The following is a 17,500-nucleotide window of genomic DNA, read 5'->3' as shown; positions in this document are numbered from 1 at the left end:
AATAAAAGTTCTAGAATGCACAGACAGAAAGTACAGTGTCAGCTGCATGCTGCTGCATCTACTTTAAAAAATCTATAAAAATTAAAGTTATAGATTGCACAGGCCACTTTCACCTCAGATTGAGAGTACACCTTGCCACGATGTCAGATGCATCGTTTCAGGACAGTCCGATGTGGAATTACAATATAAGAGCCTCCCAAATCTCATAAATGGGATGCTGCATCTCTATTTTCAAAAATCTATAAAAATCTAAGTTATAGATTGCACAGGCCACTTTCACCTCAGATTGAGAGTACACCTTGCCACAATGTCAGCTGCATCGTTTCAGGACAGTCTGATGTGTAATTACAAAATAAAAGCCTCTCACATCTAAGAAAAAAAAAACTGCTGCATCTCTACTTTGAAAAATGTAAATTTAAAAAAGTTATAGATTGCACAGGCCACTTTCACCTCAGATTGAGAGTACACCTTGCCACAATGTCAGCTGCATCGTTTTAGGACGGTCTGATGTGGAATTACAAAATAAGAGCCTCCCAAATCTCATAAACAAGCTGCTTCATCTCTACTTTCAAAATTATATATTTAAAAAAGTTATGGATTGCACAGGAAACTTTCACCTCAGCTTGAGAGTACACCTTGCCACAATGTCAGCTGCATCGTTTCAGGACAGTCTGATGTGTAATTACAAAATAAGAGCCCCCCAAATATAATAAATGAGATGCTACATCTCTATATAAAAAAATCTATACAAATTAAAGTTAGACATTGCACAGGCCACTTTCACCTCAGATTGAGAGTACACCTTACCACAATGTCAGCTGCATCGTTTCAGGACGGTCTGATGTGGAATTACAAAATAAGAGCCTCTCAAATCTCATAAATGAGATGCTGCATCTCTATATTAGAAAATCTATAAAAAATTAAAGTTATAGATTGCACAGGCCACTTTCACCTCAAATTGAGAGTACACCTTGCCACAATGTCAGCTGCATCGTTTCAGGACAGTCTGATGTGCAAATACAAAATAAGAGCCTCCCAAATCTCATAAACAAGCTGCTTCATCTCTACTTTCAAAATTATATATTTAAAAAAGTTATAGATTGCACAGGCCACTTTCACCTCAGATTGAGAGTACACCTTGCCACGATGTCAGATGCATCGTTTCAGGACGGTCTAATATGGAATTACAACATAAGAGCCTCCCAAATCTCATAAATGGGATGCTGCATCTCTATATAAAAATAAATCTATAAAAATTAAAGTTATACATTGCACAGACCATTTTCACCTCACATTGAGAGTACACCTTGCCACGATGTCAGATGAATCGTTTCAGGACGGTCTGATATGGAATTACAAAAAAAGAGCCTCCCAAATCTCATAAATGGGATGCTGCATCTCTAAATAAAAATAAATCTATAAAAATTAAAGTTATACATTGCACAGACCATTTTCACCTCAGATTGAGAGTACATCTTACCACAATGTCAGATACATCGTTTCAGGACGGTCTGATGTGTAATTACAAAATAAGAGCCCCCCAAATATCATAAATGAGATGCTGCATCTCTATATAAAAAAATCTATAAAAAGTAAAGTTATACATTGCACAGACCACTTTCACCTCAGATTGAGAGTACACCTTACCACAATGTCAGCTGCATCGTTTCAGGACGGTCTGATGTGGAATTACAAAATAAGAGCCTCTCAAATCTCATAAATGAGATGCTGCATCTCTATATTAGAAAATCTATAAAAATCTATAAAAAATTAAAGTTATAGATTGCACAGGCCACTTTCACCTCAAATTGAGAGTACACCTTGCCACAATGTCAGCTGCATCGTTTCAGGACAGTCTGATGTGGAATTACAAAATAAGAGCCTCCCAAATCTCATAAACAAGCTGCTTCATCTCTACTTTCAAAATTATATATTTAAAAAAGTTATAGATTGCACAGGCCACTTTCACCTCAGATTGAGAGTACACCTTGCCACAATGTCAGCTGCATCGTTTCAGGACAGTCTGATGTGGAATTACAAAATAAGAGCCCCCCAAATCTCATAAACAAGCTGCTTCATCTCTACTTTCAAAATTATATATTTAAAAAAAGTTATAGATTGCACAGGCCACTTTCACCTCAGATTGAGAGTACACCTTGCCACGATGTCAGATGCATCGTTTCAGGACAGTCTGATATGGAATTACAAAATAAGAGCCTCCCAAATCTCATAAATGGGATGCTGCATCTCTATATAAAAATAAATCTATAAAAATTAAAGTTATACATTGCACAGACCATTTTCACCTCAGATTGAGAGTACATCTTGCCACAATGTCAGATGCATCGTTTCAGGACGGTCTGATGTGAGATTACAACATAAGAGCCTCCCAAATCTCATAAATAGGATAGTGCATCTCTATATTCAAAAATCTATAAAAATCTAAGTTCTAGATTGCACAGGCCACTTTCACCTCAGATTGAGAGTACACCTTACCACAATGTCAGCTGCATCGTTTCAGGACAGTCTGATGTGTAATTACAAAATAAGAGCCCCCCAAATATCATAAATGAGATGCTACGTCTCTATATAAAAAAATCTATAAAAAGTAAAGTTATACATTGCACAGACCACTTTCACCTCAGATTGAGAGTACAATTTACCACAATGTCAGCTGCATCGTTTCAGGACGGTCTGATGTGGAATTACAAAATAAGAGCCTCTCAAATCTCATAAATGAGATGCTGCATCTCTATATTAGAAAATCTATAAAAATTAAAGTTATAGATTGCACAGGCCACTTTCACCTCAGATTGAGAGTACACCTTGCCACGATGTCAGATGCATCATTTCAGGACGGTCTGATGTGGAATTACAAAATAAGAGACTTCCAAATCTCATAAATGGGATGCTGCTTCTCTATTTTCAAAAATCTATAAAAATCTAAGTTATAGATTGCACAGGCCACCTTCACCTCAGATTGAGAGTACACCTTGCCACAATGTCAGCTGCATCGTTTCAGGACAGTCTGATGTGTAATTACAAAATAAAAGCATCCCACATCTAAAAAAAACTGCTGCATCTCTACTTTGAAAAATGTAAATTTAAAAAAGTTATAGATGGCACAGGCCACTTTCACCTCAGACTGAGAGTACACCTTGCCACAATGTCAGCTCCATCGTTTCAGGAAGGTCTGATGTGGAATTACAAAATAAGAGCCTCCCAAATCTCATAAACAAGCTGCTTCATCTCTACTTTCAAAATGATACATTTAAAAAAGTTATGGATTGCACAGGACACTTTCACCTCAGATTGAGAGTACACCTTGCCACAATGTCAGCTGCATCGTTTCAGGACTGTCTGATGTGTAATTACAAAATAAGAGCCCCCCAAATATAATAAATGAGATGCCACATCTCTATATAAAAAAATCTATAAAAATTAAAGTTATACAATGCACAGGCCACTTTCACCTCAGATTGAGAGTACACCTTACCACAATGTCAGCTGCATCGTATATGGACGGTCTGATGTGGAATTACAAAATAAGAGCCTCTCAAATCTCATAAATGAGATGCTGCATCTCTAAATTAGAAAATTTATAAAAAATAAAGTTATAGATTGCACAGGCCACTTTCACCTCATATTGAGAGTACACCTTGCCACAATGTCAGCTGCATTGTTTCAGGACGGTCTGATGTGGAATTACAAAATAAGAGCCTCCCAAATCTAATAAATAGGATGCTGCATCTCTATATTAGAAAATCTATAAAAATTAAAGTTATAGATTGCACAGGCCACTTTCACCTCAGATTGAGAGTACACCTAGCCAAAATGTCAGCAGCATCGTTTCAGGACAGTCTGATGTGTAATTACAAAATAAAAGCCTCCCAAATCTCATAAAAAAGCTGCTGCATCTACATTCAAAAATATCTAAAAATAAAAGTTATAGATTGCACAGACCACTTTCACCTCAGATTGAGAGTCCACCTTGCCGCAATGTCAGCTGCATCGTTTCAGGACAGTCTGATGTGTAATTACAAAATAAAAGCCTCCCAAATCTCATAAAAAAGCTGCTGCATCTCTACTTTCAAAAATCTATAAAAACAAAAGTTATAGATTGCACAGGCCACTTTCACCTCAGATTGAGAGTACACCTTGCCATTATGTCAGCTGCATAGTTTCAGGACAGTCTGATGTGTAATTACAAAATAAAAGCCTCCCAAATCTCATAAAAAAGCTGCTGCATCTCTACATTCAAAAATATCTAAAAATAAAAGTTATAGATTGCACAGACCACTTTCACCTCAGATTGAGAGAACACCTTGCCACAATGTCAGCTGCATCGTTTCAGAAATCTATAAAAATCTAAGTTATAGATTGCACATGCCACTTTCACCTCAGATTGAGAGTACACCTTGCCAAAATGTCAGCTGCATCGTTTCAGGACAGTCTGATGTGTAATTACAAAATAAAAGCCTCCCAAATCTCAAAAATAAGCTGCTGCATCTCTACTTTCGAAATTATATATTCCTGAAACGATGCATCTGACATTGTGGCAAGGTGTACTCTCAATCAGAGGTGAAAGTGGCCTGTGCAATCTATAACTTTTTTTAATATACATTTTTAAAAGTAGAGATGCAACAGTTTTTTTTTTTAGATGTGGGAGGCCTTTATTTTGTAATTACACATCAGACTGTCCTGAAACGATGCAGCTGACATTGTGGCAAGGTGTACTCTCAATCTGAGGTGAAAGTGGCCTGTGCAATCTATAACTTAGATGTTTATAGATTTTTGAAAATAGATGCAGCATCCCATTTATGAGATTTGTGAGGCTCTTATTTTGTAATTCCACATCAGACTGTCCTGAAACGACGCATCTGACATCGTGACAAGGTGTACTCTCAATCTGAGGTGAAAGTGGCCTGTGCAATCTATACATTTTATTTATATATAATTTTGAAAGTAGAGCTGAAGCAGCTTGTTTATGAGATTTGAGAGGCTCTTATTTTGTAATTACACATCAGACCGTCCTGAAACGATGCAGCTGACATTGTGGCAATGTGTACTCTCAATCTGAGGTGAAAGTGGCCTGTGCAATCTATAACTTAAAATTTTATAGATTTTCTGAAATAGATGCAGCATCTCATTTATGATATTTGGGGGGCTCTTATTTTGTAATTACACATCAGACTGTCCTGAAACGATGCAGCTGACATTGTGGCAAGGTGTACTCTCAATCTGAGGTGAAAGTGGTCTGTGCAATGTATAACTTTTACTTTTTATAGATTTTCTAATATAGAGATGCAGCATCTCATTTATGAGATTTGAGAGGCTCTTATTTTGTAATTCCACATCAGACCGTCCTGAAACGATGCAGCTGACATTGTGGTAAGGTGTACTCTCAATCTGAGGTGAAAGTGGTCTGTGCAATGTATAACTTTACTTTTTATAGATTTTCTAATATAGAGATGCAGCATCTCATTTATGAGATTTGAGAGGCTCTTATTTTGTAATTCCACATCAGACCGTCCTGATACGATGCAGCTGACATTGTGGTAAGGTGTACTCTCAATCTGAGGTGAAAGTGGCCTGTGCAATGTATAACTTTACTTTTTATAGATTTTTTTATATAGAGATGTAGCATCTCATTTATGATATTTGGGGGGCTCTTATTTTGTTATTACACATCAGACTGTCCTGAAACGATGCAGCTGACATTGTGGTAAGGTGTACTCTCAATCTATGTTGAAAGTGGCCTGTGCAATGTAGAACTTAGATTTTTATAGATTTTTGAATATAGAGATGCAGCATCCTATTTATGAGATTTGGGAGGCTCTTATGTTGTAATCTCACATCAGACCGTCCTGAAACGATGCATCTGACATTGTGGTAAGGTGTACTCTCAATCTGAGGTGAAAGGGGCCTGTGCAATGTATAACTTTAATTTTTATAGATTTTTTTATATAGAGATGTAGCATCTCATTTATTATATTTTGGGGGCTCTTATCTTGTAATTACACATCAGACTGTCCTGAAACGATGCAGCTGACATTGTGGCAAGGTGTACTCTCAATCTGAGGTGAAAGTGGCCTGTGCAATCTATAACTTTTTTAAATTTTCATTTTTCAAAGTATAGACGCAGCAGCTTTTTTATGAGATTTGGGAGGCTTTTATTTTGTAATTACAAATCAGACTGTCCTGAAACGATGCAGCTGACATTGTACTAAGGTGTACTCTCAATCTGAGGTGAAAGTGGCTTGTGCAATCTATAACTTAGATTTTTATAGATTTTTTGAAAGTAGAGATGCAGCATCCCATTTATGAGATTTGGGAGGCTCTTATTTTGTAATTCCACATCAGACTGTCCTGAAACGATGCATCTGACATCGTGGCAAGGTGTACTCTCAATCTGAGGTGAAAGTGGTCTGTGCAATCTATAACTTTAGTTTTTGTAGATTTTTGAATGTAGAGATGCAGCATCTTTTTTATGAGAGTTGGGAGGCTTTTATTTTGTAATTACACATCAGACTGTCCTGAAACGATGCAGCTGACATTGTGGCAAGGTGTACTCTCAATCTGAGGTGAAAGTGGTCTGTGAAATCTATAACTTTTATTTTTAGATATTTTTGAATGTAGAGATGCAGCAGCTTTTTTATGAGATTTGGGAGGCTTTTATTTTGTAATTACACATCAGACTGTCCTGAAACGATGCAGCTGACATTGTGGCAAGGTGTACTCTCAATCTGAGGTGAAAGTGGTCTGTGCAATCTATAACTTTTGTTTTTATAGATTTTTTAATGTAGAGATGCAGCAGCTTTTTTATGAGATTTGGGAGGCTTTTGTTTTGTAATTACACATCAGACTGTCCTGAAACGATGCAGCTGACATTGTGGCAAGGTGTACTCTCAATCTGAGGTGAAAGTGGCCTGTGCAATCTATAACTTAGATTTTTATAGATTTTTGAAAATAGAGATGCAGCATCCCATTTATGAGATTTGGGAGGCTCTTATTTTGTAATTCCACATCAGACTGTCCTGAAACGATGAATTTGACATCGTGGCAAGGTGTACTCTCAATCTGAGGTGAAAGTGGCCTGTGCAATCTAGAACTTAGACTTTTATAGATTTTTGAATATAGAGATGCAGCATCCTATTTATTACATTTGGGAGGCTCTTATTTTGTAATTCCACATCAGACCGTCCTGAAACAATGCAGCTGACATTGTGGCAAGGTGTACTCTCAATTTGAGGTGAAAGTGGCCTGTGCAATCTATAACTTTATTTTTTATAGATTTTCTAATTTAGAGATGCAGCATCTCATTTATGAGATTTGAGAGGCTCTTATTTTGTAATTCCACATCAGACCGTCCATATACGATGCAGCTGACATTGTGGTAAGGTGTACTCTCAATCTGAGGTGAAAGTGGCCTGTGCAATCTATAACTTAGATTTTTATAGATTTTTGAATATAGAGATGCAGCATCCTATTTATTAGATTTGGGAGGCTCTTATTTTGTAATTCCACATCAGACCGTCCTGAAACAATGCAGCTGACATTGTGGCAAGGTGTACTCTCAATTTGAGGTGAAAGTGGCCTGTGCAATCTATAACTTTATTTTTTATAGATTTTCTAATTTAGAGATGCAGCATCTCATTTATGAGATTTGAGAGGCTCTTATTTTGTAATTCCACATCAGACCGTCCATATACGATGCAGCTGACATTGTGGTAAGGTGTACTCTCAATCTGAGGTGAAAGTGGCCTGTGCATTGTATAACTTTAATTTTTATAGATTTTTTTATATAGATGTAGCATCTCATTTATGATATTTGGGGGGCCCTTATTTTGTAATTACACATCAGACTGTCCTGAAACGATGCAGCTGACATTGTGGCAAGGTGTACTCTCAATCTGAGGTGAAAGTGTCCTGTGCAATCCATAACTTTTTTAAATGTATAATTTTGAAAGTAGAGATGCAGCAGTTTTTTTTTAGATGTGGGATGCTTTTATTTTGTAATTACACATCAGACTGTCCTGAAACGATGCAGCTGACATTGTGGCAAGATGTACTCTCAATCTGAGGTGAAAGTGGCCTGTGCCATCTATAACTTTTTTAAATTTACATTTTTCAAAGTAGAGATGCAGCAGTTTTTTTTTTAGATGTGGGATGCTTTTATTTTGTAATTACACATCAGACTGTCCTGAAACGATGCAGCTGACATTGTGGCAAGGTGTACTCTCAATCTGAGGTGAAGGTGGCCTGTGCAATCTATAACTTAGATTTTTATAGATTTTTTAAAATAGAGATGCAGCATCCCATTTATGAGATTTGGGAGGCTCTTATTTTGTAATTCCACATCAGACCGTCCTGAAACGATGCATCTGACATCGTGGCAAGGTGTACTCTCAATCTGAGGTGAAAGTGGTCTGTGCAATCTATAACTTTTTTAAATATATAATTTTGAAAGTAGAGATGAAGCAGCTTGTTTATGAGATTTGGGAGGCTCTTACTTTGTAATTCCACATCAGACTGTCCTGAAACGATGCATCTGACATCGTGGCAAGGTGTACTCTCAATCTGAGGTGAAAGTGGTCTGTGCAATCTATAACTTTAATTTTTATAGATTTTTGAATATAGAGATGCAGCATCCTATTTATGAGATTTGGGAGGCTCTTATGTTGTAATCTCACATCAGACCGTCCTGAAACGATGCATCTGACATTGTGGCAAGATGTACTCTCAATCTGAGGTGAAAATGGTCTGTGCAATGTATAACTTTAATTTTTATAGATTTATTTTTATATAGAGATGCAGCATCCCATTTATGAGATTTGGGAGGCTCTTATGTTGTAATCTCACATCAGACCGTCCTGAAACGATGCATCTGACATTGTGGCAAGGTGTACTCTCAATTTGAGGTGAAAGTGGCCTGTGCAATCTATAACTTTAATTTTTTATAGATTTTCTAATATAGAGATGCAGCATCTCATTTATGAGATTTGAGAGGCTCTTATTTTGTAATTCCACATCAGACCGTCCTGAAACGATGCAGCTGACATTGTGGTAAGGTGTACTCTCAATCTGAGGTGAAAGTGGTCTGTGCAATGTATAACTTTACTTTTTATAGATTTTTTTTATATAGAGATGTAGCATCTCATTTATGATATTTGGGGGGCTCTTATTTTGTAATCTCACATCAGACCGTCCTGAAACGATGCAGCTGACATTGTGGTAAGGTGTACTCTCAATCTATGTTGAAAGTGGCCTGTGCAATGTAGAACTTAGATTTTTATAGATTTTTGAATATAGAGATGCAGCATCCTATTTATGAGATTTGGGAGGCTCTTATGTTGTAATCTCACATCAGACCGTCCTGAAACGATGTATCTGACATTGTGGCAAGATGTACTCTCAATCTGAGCTGAAAATGGTCTGTGCAATGTATAACTTTAATTTTTATAGATTTATTTTTATATAGAGATGCAGCATCCCATTTATGAGATTTGGGAGGCTCTTATGTTGTAATCTCACATCAGACCGTCCTGAAACGATGCATCTGACATTGTGGCAAGGTGTACTCTCAATCAGAGGTGAAAGTGGCCTGTGCAATCTATAACTTTAATTTTTTATAGATTTTCTAATATAGAGATGCAGCATCTCATTTATGAGATTTGAGAGGCTCTTATTTTGTAATTCCACATCAGACCGTCCTGAAACGATGCAGCTGACATTGTGGTAAGGTGTACTCTCAATCTGAGGTGAAAGTGGTCTGTGCAATGTATAACTTTACTTTTTATAGATTTTTTTATATAGAGATGTAGCATCTCATTTATGATATTTGGGGGCTCTTATTTTGTAATTACACATCAGACTGTCCTGAAACGATGCAGCTGACATTGTGGTAAGGTGTACTCTCAATCTATGTTGAAAGTGGCCTGTGCAATGTAGAACTTAGATTTTTATAGATTTTTGAATATAGAGATGCAGCATCCTATTTATGAGATTTGGGAGGCTCTTATGTTGTAATCTCACATCAGACCGTCCTGAAACGATGCATCTGACATTGTGGTAAGGTGTACTCTCAATCTGAGGTGAAAGTGGCCTGTGCAATGTATAACTTTAATTTTTATAGATTTTTTTATATAGAGATGTAGCATCTCATTTATTATATTTGGGGGGGCTCTTATCTTGTAATTACACATCAGACTGTCCTGAAACGATGCAGCTGACATTGTGGCAAGGTGTACTCTCAAGCTGAGGTGAAAGTTTCCTGTGCAATCCATAACTTTTTTAAATATGTAATTTTGAAAGTAGAGATGAAGCAGCTTGTTTATGAGATTTGGGAAGCTCTTATTTTGTAATTCCACATCAGACCGTCCTGAAACGATGCAGCTGACATTGTGGCAAGGTGTACTCTCAATCTGAGGTGAAAGTGGCCTGTGCAATCTATAACTTAGATTTTTATAGATTTTTGAAAATAGAGATGCAGCATCCCATTTATGAGATTTGGGAGGCTCTTATATTGTAATTCCACATCGGACTGTCCTGAAACGATGCATCTGACATCGTGGCAAGGTGTACTCTCAATCTGAGGTGAAAGTGGCCTGTGCAATCTATAACTTTAATTTTTATAGATTTTTTAAAGTAGATGCAGCAGCATGCAGCTGACACTGTACTTTCTGTCTGTGCATTCTAGAACTTTTATTTGTATAGCTTTTCGAATGTAGAGATGCAACAAGCATATATTATTGTTCTTATTTTGTAATATGAGTATTAGAGGGTTTTTATTTTGGTATTCAGCATCAGACAGTAACGGACTGTGTGTTGGGGAAAAAAAGTAGCGTTCGCTGGAAGAGCACTCCATTCAGATCAGTTCTCTGACGGTGTTACCGTAATACGTAGTTTATACGCGACCCTCGAAATAACGTGGCGGCTAGATTGACCGTGCTTTTCTACTTGGCGGCTGGCTTGACCGCAGTCCTTTACCGAGGTATATCGTCATGAAGTTCTTGACGACTGACGGTCGTAAAAACATCGTGATATAATCGCTAAAGCGCCGCAGATTCTCCTTCTCCAGCTCGTACATTTCTGCGGCGATTCAGCACTCGATGACTGACTGACAGCGGCCTGAATGAGCCCGAGATTCACTGCAGCTGCTCCAGAAACAAAAGCGAAAGTAAAAACGACGAAACGAAACTCAAACCACGAAAACAACGCTGTCTCAAAACCGAGCGAGCTGCCTACACAGGCGCCTTGCGAAAGCTCGGCCGCGCGCTTCTGCGATGCGCGAACATGCCGCCTTGGTAGCGCGCACACGAGACTTTGAGACACAGCCAACTATCCCAGAGCAAAAGCTTAATTGTTTTATTCTGCTAAAACACCAAAAAAGCCAATTTTGGAAGGGTACACGAGTTTTTAAATCTTTGAATATTAAAAAAAAACTTTGAAGTGACTGGGATTGTTATTAACTTTCCTTTCGCTGAAACTGAAATTAGAGCCGTGCCTTTTCGCGATAAATACACAAAACCCTTAAAGGGGAATTGCATAAAATGACTTCACCTCGTAGTGGCAAAGGGGCGTGTGCATTACACATCTTTGATGATGAAAACTAAAAATATATAAATAATTATCTAAAAAAGTTAATTAAAGAAAGTCACCATAGTGACCCGTAGGTCTGCAAGACTGCTGTTAAATATCTCTTGATCTGGAAATCACCTACAAACGTCTGATAGATGTCTTTAAGATTTACATCATAAACATCTTAAAGACATCTTCTAAATGTCTATTTGACATCTGAGTCTCCATGATGGCCTCGTGGTTAAAGGCAACAAGAGGCGATTCCTGTAATCCGATAAAAATCTTTCTTTGGAGCAAGCATCCACTTGGGCTTCTGAAGTTTAATTTTCTTATATACTAAGCGGGAACATTTTGCAGCATTGCTTTTGAAAATGGTGGGAAAAGAACCTATATTGAAGTATTCTATGATGAAACCCGGGTGTCTTGTAAACAGGATTTATGTATTTCAAGCCATTTTGGTGGAAAATCATGTGGATGTAGCTGCAATTTCCAAGACTTGGTTTACCCCCTACATCCCTGAGGATCTATTGGGTATTTATGGATACCCTTTATTTTTAACCACACGACGAAGTGGATGAGTTGCATTGCACTTTAAAAGTGTCCAGACATTGATGTGTGTACTGTATTCACCATCACAATCATTACATCAGCAAGAACTCATTGAGCATTTATTAGGCTCATCTACTAAGTACTTACACATTGGCCTAAACATAATCTGAAATTTTAATCATCGCAGAATCCTGGATATCTGTTTGGATAACAAACTCTGCAGTCTTCAGTCACAAAGAAATTAAGGTTTTTAAGGAAACCATTCCAAGACTTCATGCTATTGGAGTTCAATGGGGACTGAGGAATACGGGTCTTATCTGGAGAAATTATCACTCATTTTCTTAAAATAATAAACATTTAAATGCTTTTTAAACACAAATGTTCGTCTTGCACTAGCTGGACTTCACGCATTACATCATTACGTTGGAAAGGTCACGTATGATGTAGACAAAAGCGCTGACCCAGTGTTTACAAAGCAAACATGCAAAAAATGGTTGCCACTGTAGTTCATTATATGGAGAAAAATCCTGGAATGTTTTCCTCATAAACCTTTATTTCTTGGCAACTGAAGATAGAAAGACAATGGGATCTTGGATGACATGGGGGTGAGTAAATCTTCAGGAGTTTTTATTCTTGAAGTGAACTAATCCTTTAACGGTCACAAATCTCCCAGCCCAGTGTGCACATTAATCACAAATGACTTTGACAAGGTTGTCAATCCTGTAGAGTAGACCACATATTACCAGTTCAGTGCCTCCTGAATCTTGGAGTGAGACCTAGCCTCATTCCATGGATTTGTAATTCAAAGTCTAATTGTCATCAAAGAGTGCGTTATCAGGGATATCTGTCTGATTGGGAACATCCCTCATGTGGAGTTCCTCAGGGACACGTACTGGGACCCATCATCTTTCTAACACTGTTTAACAGTGCCCTTCAGGAACAAACAGACCACTGGAAATATGTGGACGACATGACTATGGTGGACTCCTCATCTGCCCAGTAATCTCCAAAAGACGTTGAATAATCTTGGTGTCTGGGTATAGAAACAAAAAATCCATTAGAATACAGAAAAGAAATACTACTGCTAATCAAGCTAAAAGCCTGGAAAGTGTGAAGAGTGTGTAAAAATATACTGGGTCAATAGAGGTCACTATAGAAGTTTAAACCATTACCTGGAAGACACAGGGTTCATCACATCCCAACTGGTTAGAACAAAGGGTCTTGATAAGGTCACAAAGACCTAATGCTGTGGTTCATAAAGAAAAACATTTTCAGACACTATTATACATCTATTAAATGCATTTATTGATTTTTGGCTGACATGACAGACAGCTGTTGTAAAGAAGGCTTGATGTGTGTTCAGTAGACATGATCCGTGAATTATTATATCTCCAGGGTGTCCCTATAGTCCCACACGCACCAGCACATTCACACATACTGTGTAACGGAGGAATGGAGGCGTCATCTGTTCCCTGAGTTTAACAAAGACACAGTTCTCCAAGATCAATGGGGCTGAATAATGAATGATCAGTGGTTCTCATCCGGTGGGTCATGATTCAGAATCGGTCACAGGTATGCAGAAGAGGAAGAAAAAAAGGCTTACCACAACAAAGTTACTGGGTTAATCGTTTTCACGTTTCCTTGGTTGATAGATGCACCGGGGACCTGTTCATAGCACTTAAAACCTTGAAAAGTAAAATTTTCATGATATGTCTGTCACCTTTAAGGTACTGGGACTGCCCCAGTGACAATCTGTTTTACATCTAAAGATACAAGTTTAGCACATTTTTTTCTGAGAGTGTAAGATAGCAAAATAACATTTCCTATATATTTCGTTTGGTTAGTCAAAGGCCCTGCGTCTTGTCAAACAATCTCGGTCTTGAAGCAAACAAGCGGAGAACCACTAGTCTAGATAGTAACTCCCATGCATTTGTTGCTTCTAGGGTTATGGATAGTGGAAAAGAGTTGCCATCTAGACATGATCGTCGTTGAGTTGTGGCACAGTGATTAAGCACCAGATTCAAGGAAAAGGATCACTATGACTATAAATACAACATGAATAATAATAATGATGTTCAAATTGACAAAAAACATTGTCTTAATGTTTCCCAAGCATCCATTTCCAGCAATAAAACAAACTTTAAATGAGTTTATAAAAACGTATAGAGACTGAGCGATCCAGATAAGCATCAGAAAAGCTTTTGTCTGTAAGAAAAAGTCTATTTTAGTTTTAGTTAGCAGTGTTGGTCGCCATCTGTGTTCTCATTCTCTAAATTTTTGCCATCTCCTCTCATCACTGATTGGTCTTTTGGTTGGCTAGAACTGGGTTCCCGTTGGCCGGGAGGACTCTGCCCCATTTCCTACTCTGTCCCCGGTAGGAAATCCACAAGATCTTGCAGTATGGTTTCCAGCAGCCTCATGTCCGAAGGTGGGGTTGTTATCATCGAAGCCCCTGGGAAAGGGTCGGACATAAACTCTTCGTGGCTACCTTCACTTATATTTCGGGAGCAGTCAGAACTACTGTTGTCGACTACATTCACCACACAGTTGTCTAGGTTTAGTGTGCGTTCAGTGGTTTGGTCACTGCGGCCTATGGGACTCGATGGCTCAGAGAGAGGATTTGAAGAGTCCAAGGTACAACTTGCATTCTGGATGGAATCTTGCTCAGGACTCCCATCCCTTTGCTCAGTATCAGCTGCGGTTTGGTCTAAAACATCCAAGACGCGGTCCAGACAGTCGATGGTACGGTCGCTGTCACTATCTATCGTGATCACAGTGGGAGAACGCAGTTCCCTCCTTCGCTTCCGGTGCTTCTTCTTCCTCCGCTGGATCCAGTCTGTGTCAGGCGCCCTTTGTTCGTAGATGATCTCCACACTTGGAGATCGTTCCCTGCTGGGTCGCCGTTCTCGGTTCCGCTTTTTTTCCTTGGTTGTGGTTCTCTCCTTGTGCCGCCGCTGGGCTGCTCGCTCCAAGTGCCGGGTTTTGTACTTGCGTTTACCACTGGGTTTGTCCATGCAGGATCTTTCAGAGTGCAAATCAGCGCTACTGCTGCTGACCGACCGCCTACGGTGTTTACGACAATGCTTTGCCTCACAGGGATGGTGAGAGCCAAGGAACGAATCAGGTGAGTCAGGAGACCTTATCCTCCTTTCCTTGGTTTTTCTCCTTTTTGAGTAGGAAGGAGAGTGCGAGAATTTCTCTCTTGAATGGCGCGAATGCTCTCCACTTCTGTCGCTGTTGTTTTGAGAAGGAGAGCAATCACTACTGTGTGACTTAGATGCGGGGCTGCCACTCCAAATGGACACCGTTGGGCTTTGTGTCCAGCTACGTGTTTGGCTTGGCGAGCAATCTGGGGTCTTGACTGGCCCTGATTGATCTGAACTCTTGTCCTTCTCTTTGCTGCCAGAGCGCCGATGACTTCTGTGCCTCTGGTTACCTCTGAAGCTGGAGTCATCATGTGAATGTGACTGTGAACCATCTTTGGACTGGTGACCATGGAAGGACAAGTAGTCGGCCTCTTGTTCTTTACTCGGTGACCTGACTCCATCCGGAAGTAAATGCTGTGGACTGCACAAGGGAGCAGGGCTTGGAAAGGAATTAGGACTAATTGGGTTCATGTGGGACTGTGACGGGAGCTGCACTTGGAATTCCTCTGATTTCATTACTGAGGCCGCTGCCTCGGTGGTGACTGGCTCTTGCTCTTCTTCAGATGAATCTGAGGAGAGCTGAACAAGTTCTGGGGTCCGTTCAGCCATCGGTTTCACATATCCCACAATTAGGCACTCTTCCTCTATATCATCTTCATCCGGTCTGGCTGACACGCCGACACTTGCCACAGGGTCAGTCGTGTTGAGGGCACTGAGGGGAGGGGCTGTGCTTGAGCTTGGCTCCGCCCCCTCACCCTGTGATAGGCTGGAAGAGGGGAGGAGGGTTGAATAGGATGGACCAGGCGTCTCATCATCCCACGCTGACTGACTTGGCAAACTATCCGCTCCACTTGCTGTGGCAACGGATGCAAGGCATTCCTGGACAGCAGAGGGATTCTCCGTGACATTGTCCTCACTATCATTATCATCATCATCCTGTGAGAAATGACAACAATGAAGACTTGGATTAGGGTTGTGCTGATAGACGATAGTATCATGTATCGATGAAACTCGGAGATAGCGCCCGAGGCTAATGCCTTTGACGGTTATTATTATATATCTGGTTGGTAATACTAGCTCATTAATATTAGGGCTTATTTGTTAAGTCATATTTATTTTTCTGTGTTTTTACAGTGTTGCACATTATAACCAATCAGAGACAATTCCGTTGAGTTTACAAATGCAATGGCCTATCAGAGAGGTTTAGAGGAGTTATCGTGTTTTGCTGTTCAATGCATGTTTATAGACTGAATTATGCTTTCTCATGAATTCTCTCATCATAAAGTGCAGATGTGCATGCAATGCATTAAATTATGTTAAATACAAATTTAGTCATATTAAAAGTATTTTATATATTTATTTAATAGATTACACTAACATTAGTCTGCTGGAGTTGGTTCACTCTCCGGCTATAAATAATTAAACAAATTAGCAGCTTAAGAAATTTAATTAATAAATTAAATCGATTAGACATTCTTTATAAACATTAAAATGTAATTAAACCATTAAAATGGAATCCCATGTAAATAAAAATAAAAACTAATTATAAAATGGATTTCATTGGGACATAAAGTTTAAATCTTCATAAAACTTTAAATAAATGGTTATAAACTTAAATTGTATTTTAATTAATTAGACGCTCTTTTTTTATTTAAATTAATTGAACTTTTTAACTTAATTTAACCCTTAAAACAGAATTTGGATAAATTATTTTTGGAAAAAAATTTAATTTTGGGGGGGAAAAATAAAACAGATTTCACATGGCCCTGATCAAGTTATTCATTCAAAAAAAAAAAAAATGGCCAAGCAACCAATTTTTTCGACCACTTGAGAAGGAATGACCCTTCATTGAACAGAAAAGAGAACGTAGTCATAGAAAACTACATGAAATTCAGAAACTGTTAGTCGTTACTAAATGTAATGTGATGTGTCTCTCACCTCGGAGATGGCGATAACAGTAAGGTCCGAGCTGCTGCCCTCCTCGTAGCTGGGCGCGGGACAGTCGTAAACGGCCTGCTGGTCGTATTCCTCCATATTAAGGGTGGAGCGGGCGAAGCTCACCAGCTCATGCAGGAAGTGGTCGGTGCGTGCCAGCAGGAAGGGGCGGAGCTCGTCTCGGATGGCCATGTCCTCCATGTTGTAGTTCATGATGCGCGAGATGATGATGTTCTGCACGATGTTCACCAGTGAGCCGTGTGAACCATACAAAACGGTGAGTTCCCGCT

General features: G+C 39.0%; 1 protein-coding gene and 1 long non-coding RNA gene across 3 annotated transcripts; one reads left to right on the top strand and one right to left on the bottom strand.

The window, feature by feature from the left end:
- The first annotated feature begins 5,301 nt into the window (after window positions 1-5,301).
- LOC127970785 (uncharacterized) lies at window positions 5,302-9,846 on the top strand. Its single transcript, XR_008156680.1, has 3 exons — window positions 5,302-5,915; window positions 9,090-9,239; window positions 9,744-9,846. It is a non-coding gene; the product is annotated as an uncharacterized LOC127970785 (long non-coding RNA).
- A 2,375-nt stretch (window positions 9,847-12,221) lies between these two features.
- LOC127970766 (E3 ubiquitin-protein ligase Topors-like) lies at window positions 12,222-17,494 on the bottom strand. Of its 2 annotated transcripts, XM_052573480.1 has the most exons (4): window positions 17,214-17,494; window positions 13,733-16,211; window positions 13,302-13,375; window positions 12,222-13,162 (listed from the first exon to the last, which is right to left on the bottom strand). In XM_052573480.1, the coding sequence occupies exons 1-2, from the start codon at window positions 17,421-17,423 to the stop codon at window positions 14,490-14,492; spliced, it is 1,932 nt and encodes a 643-aa protein (XP_052429440.1). In that variant the 5' UTR covers window positions 17,424-17,494; the 3' UTR covers window positions 12,222-13,162; window positions 13,302-13,375; window positions 13,733-14,489. The 2 variants fall into 2 exon arrangements, with proteins under 2 accessions (XP_052429440.1, XP_052429439.1); XM_052573479.1 differs by having other exon boundaries at window positions 13,302-16,211.
- Between the last annotated feature and the right edge of the window lie 6 nt (window positions 17,495-17,500).

The sequence above is a fragment of the Carassius gibelio genome, chromosome B13, assembly GCF_023724105.1.
Source record: "Carassius gibelio isolate Cgi1373 ecotype wild population from Czech Republic chromosome B13, carGib1.2-hapl.c, whole genome shotgun sequence".
Lineage (NCBI taxonomy): Eukaryota > Metazoa > Chordata > Actinopteri > Cypriniformes > Cyprinidae > Carassius > Carassius gibelio.
Note: the sequence above shows the minus strand (reverse complement) of the source record. Positions and strands in the feature narration are given on the sequence as shown.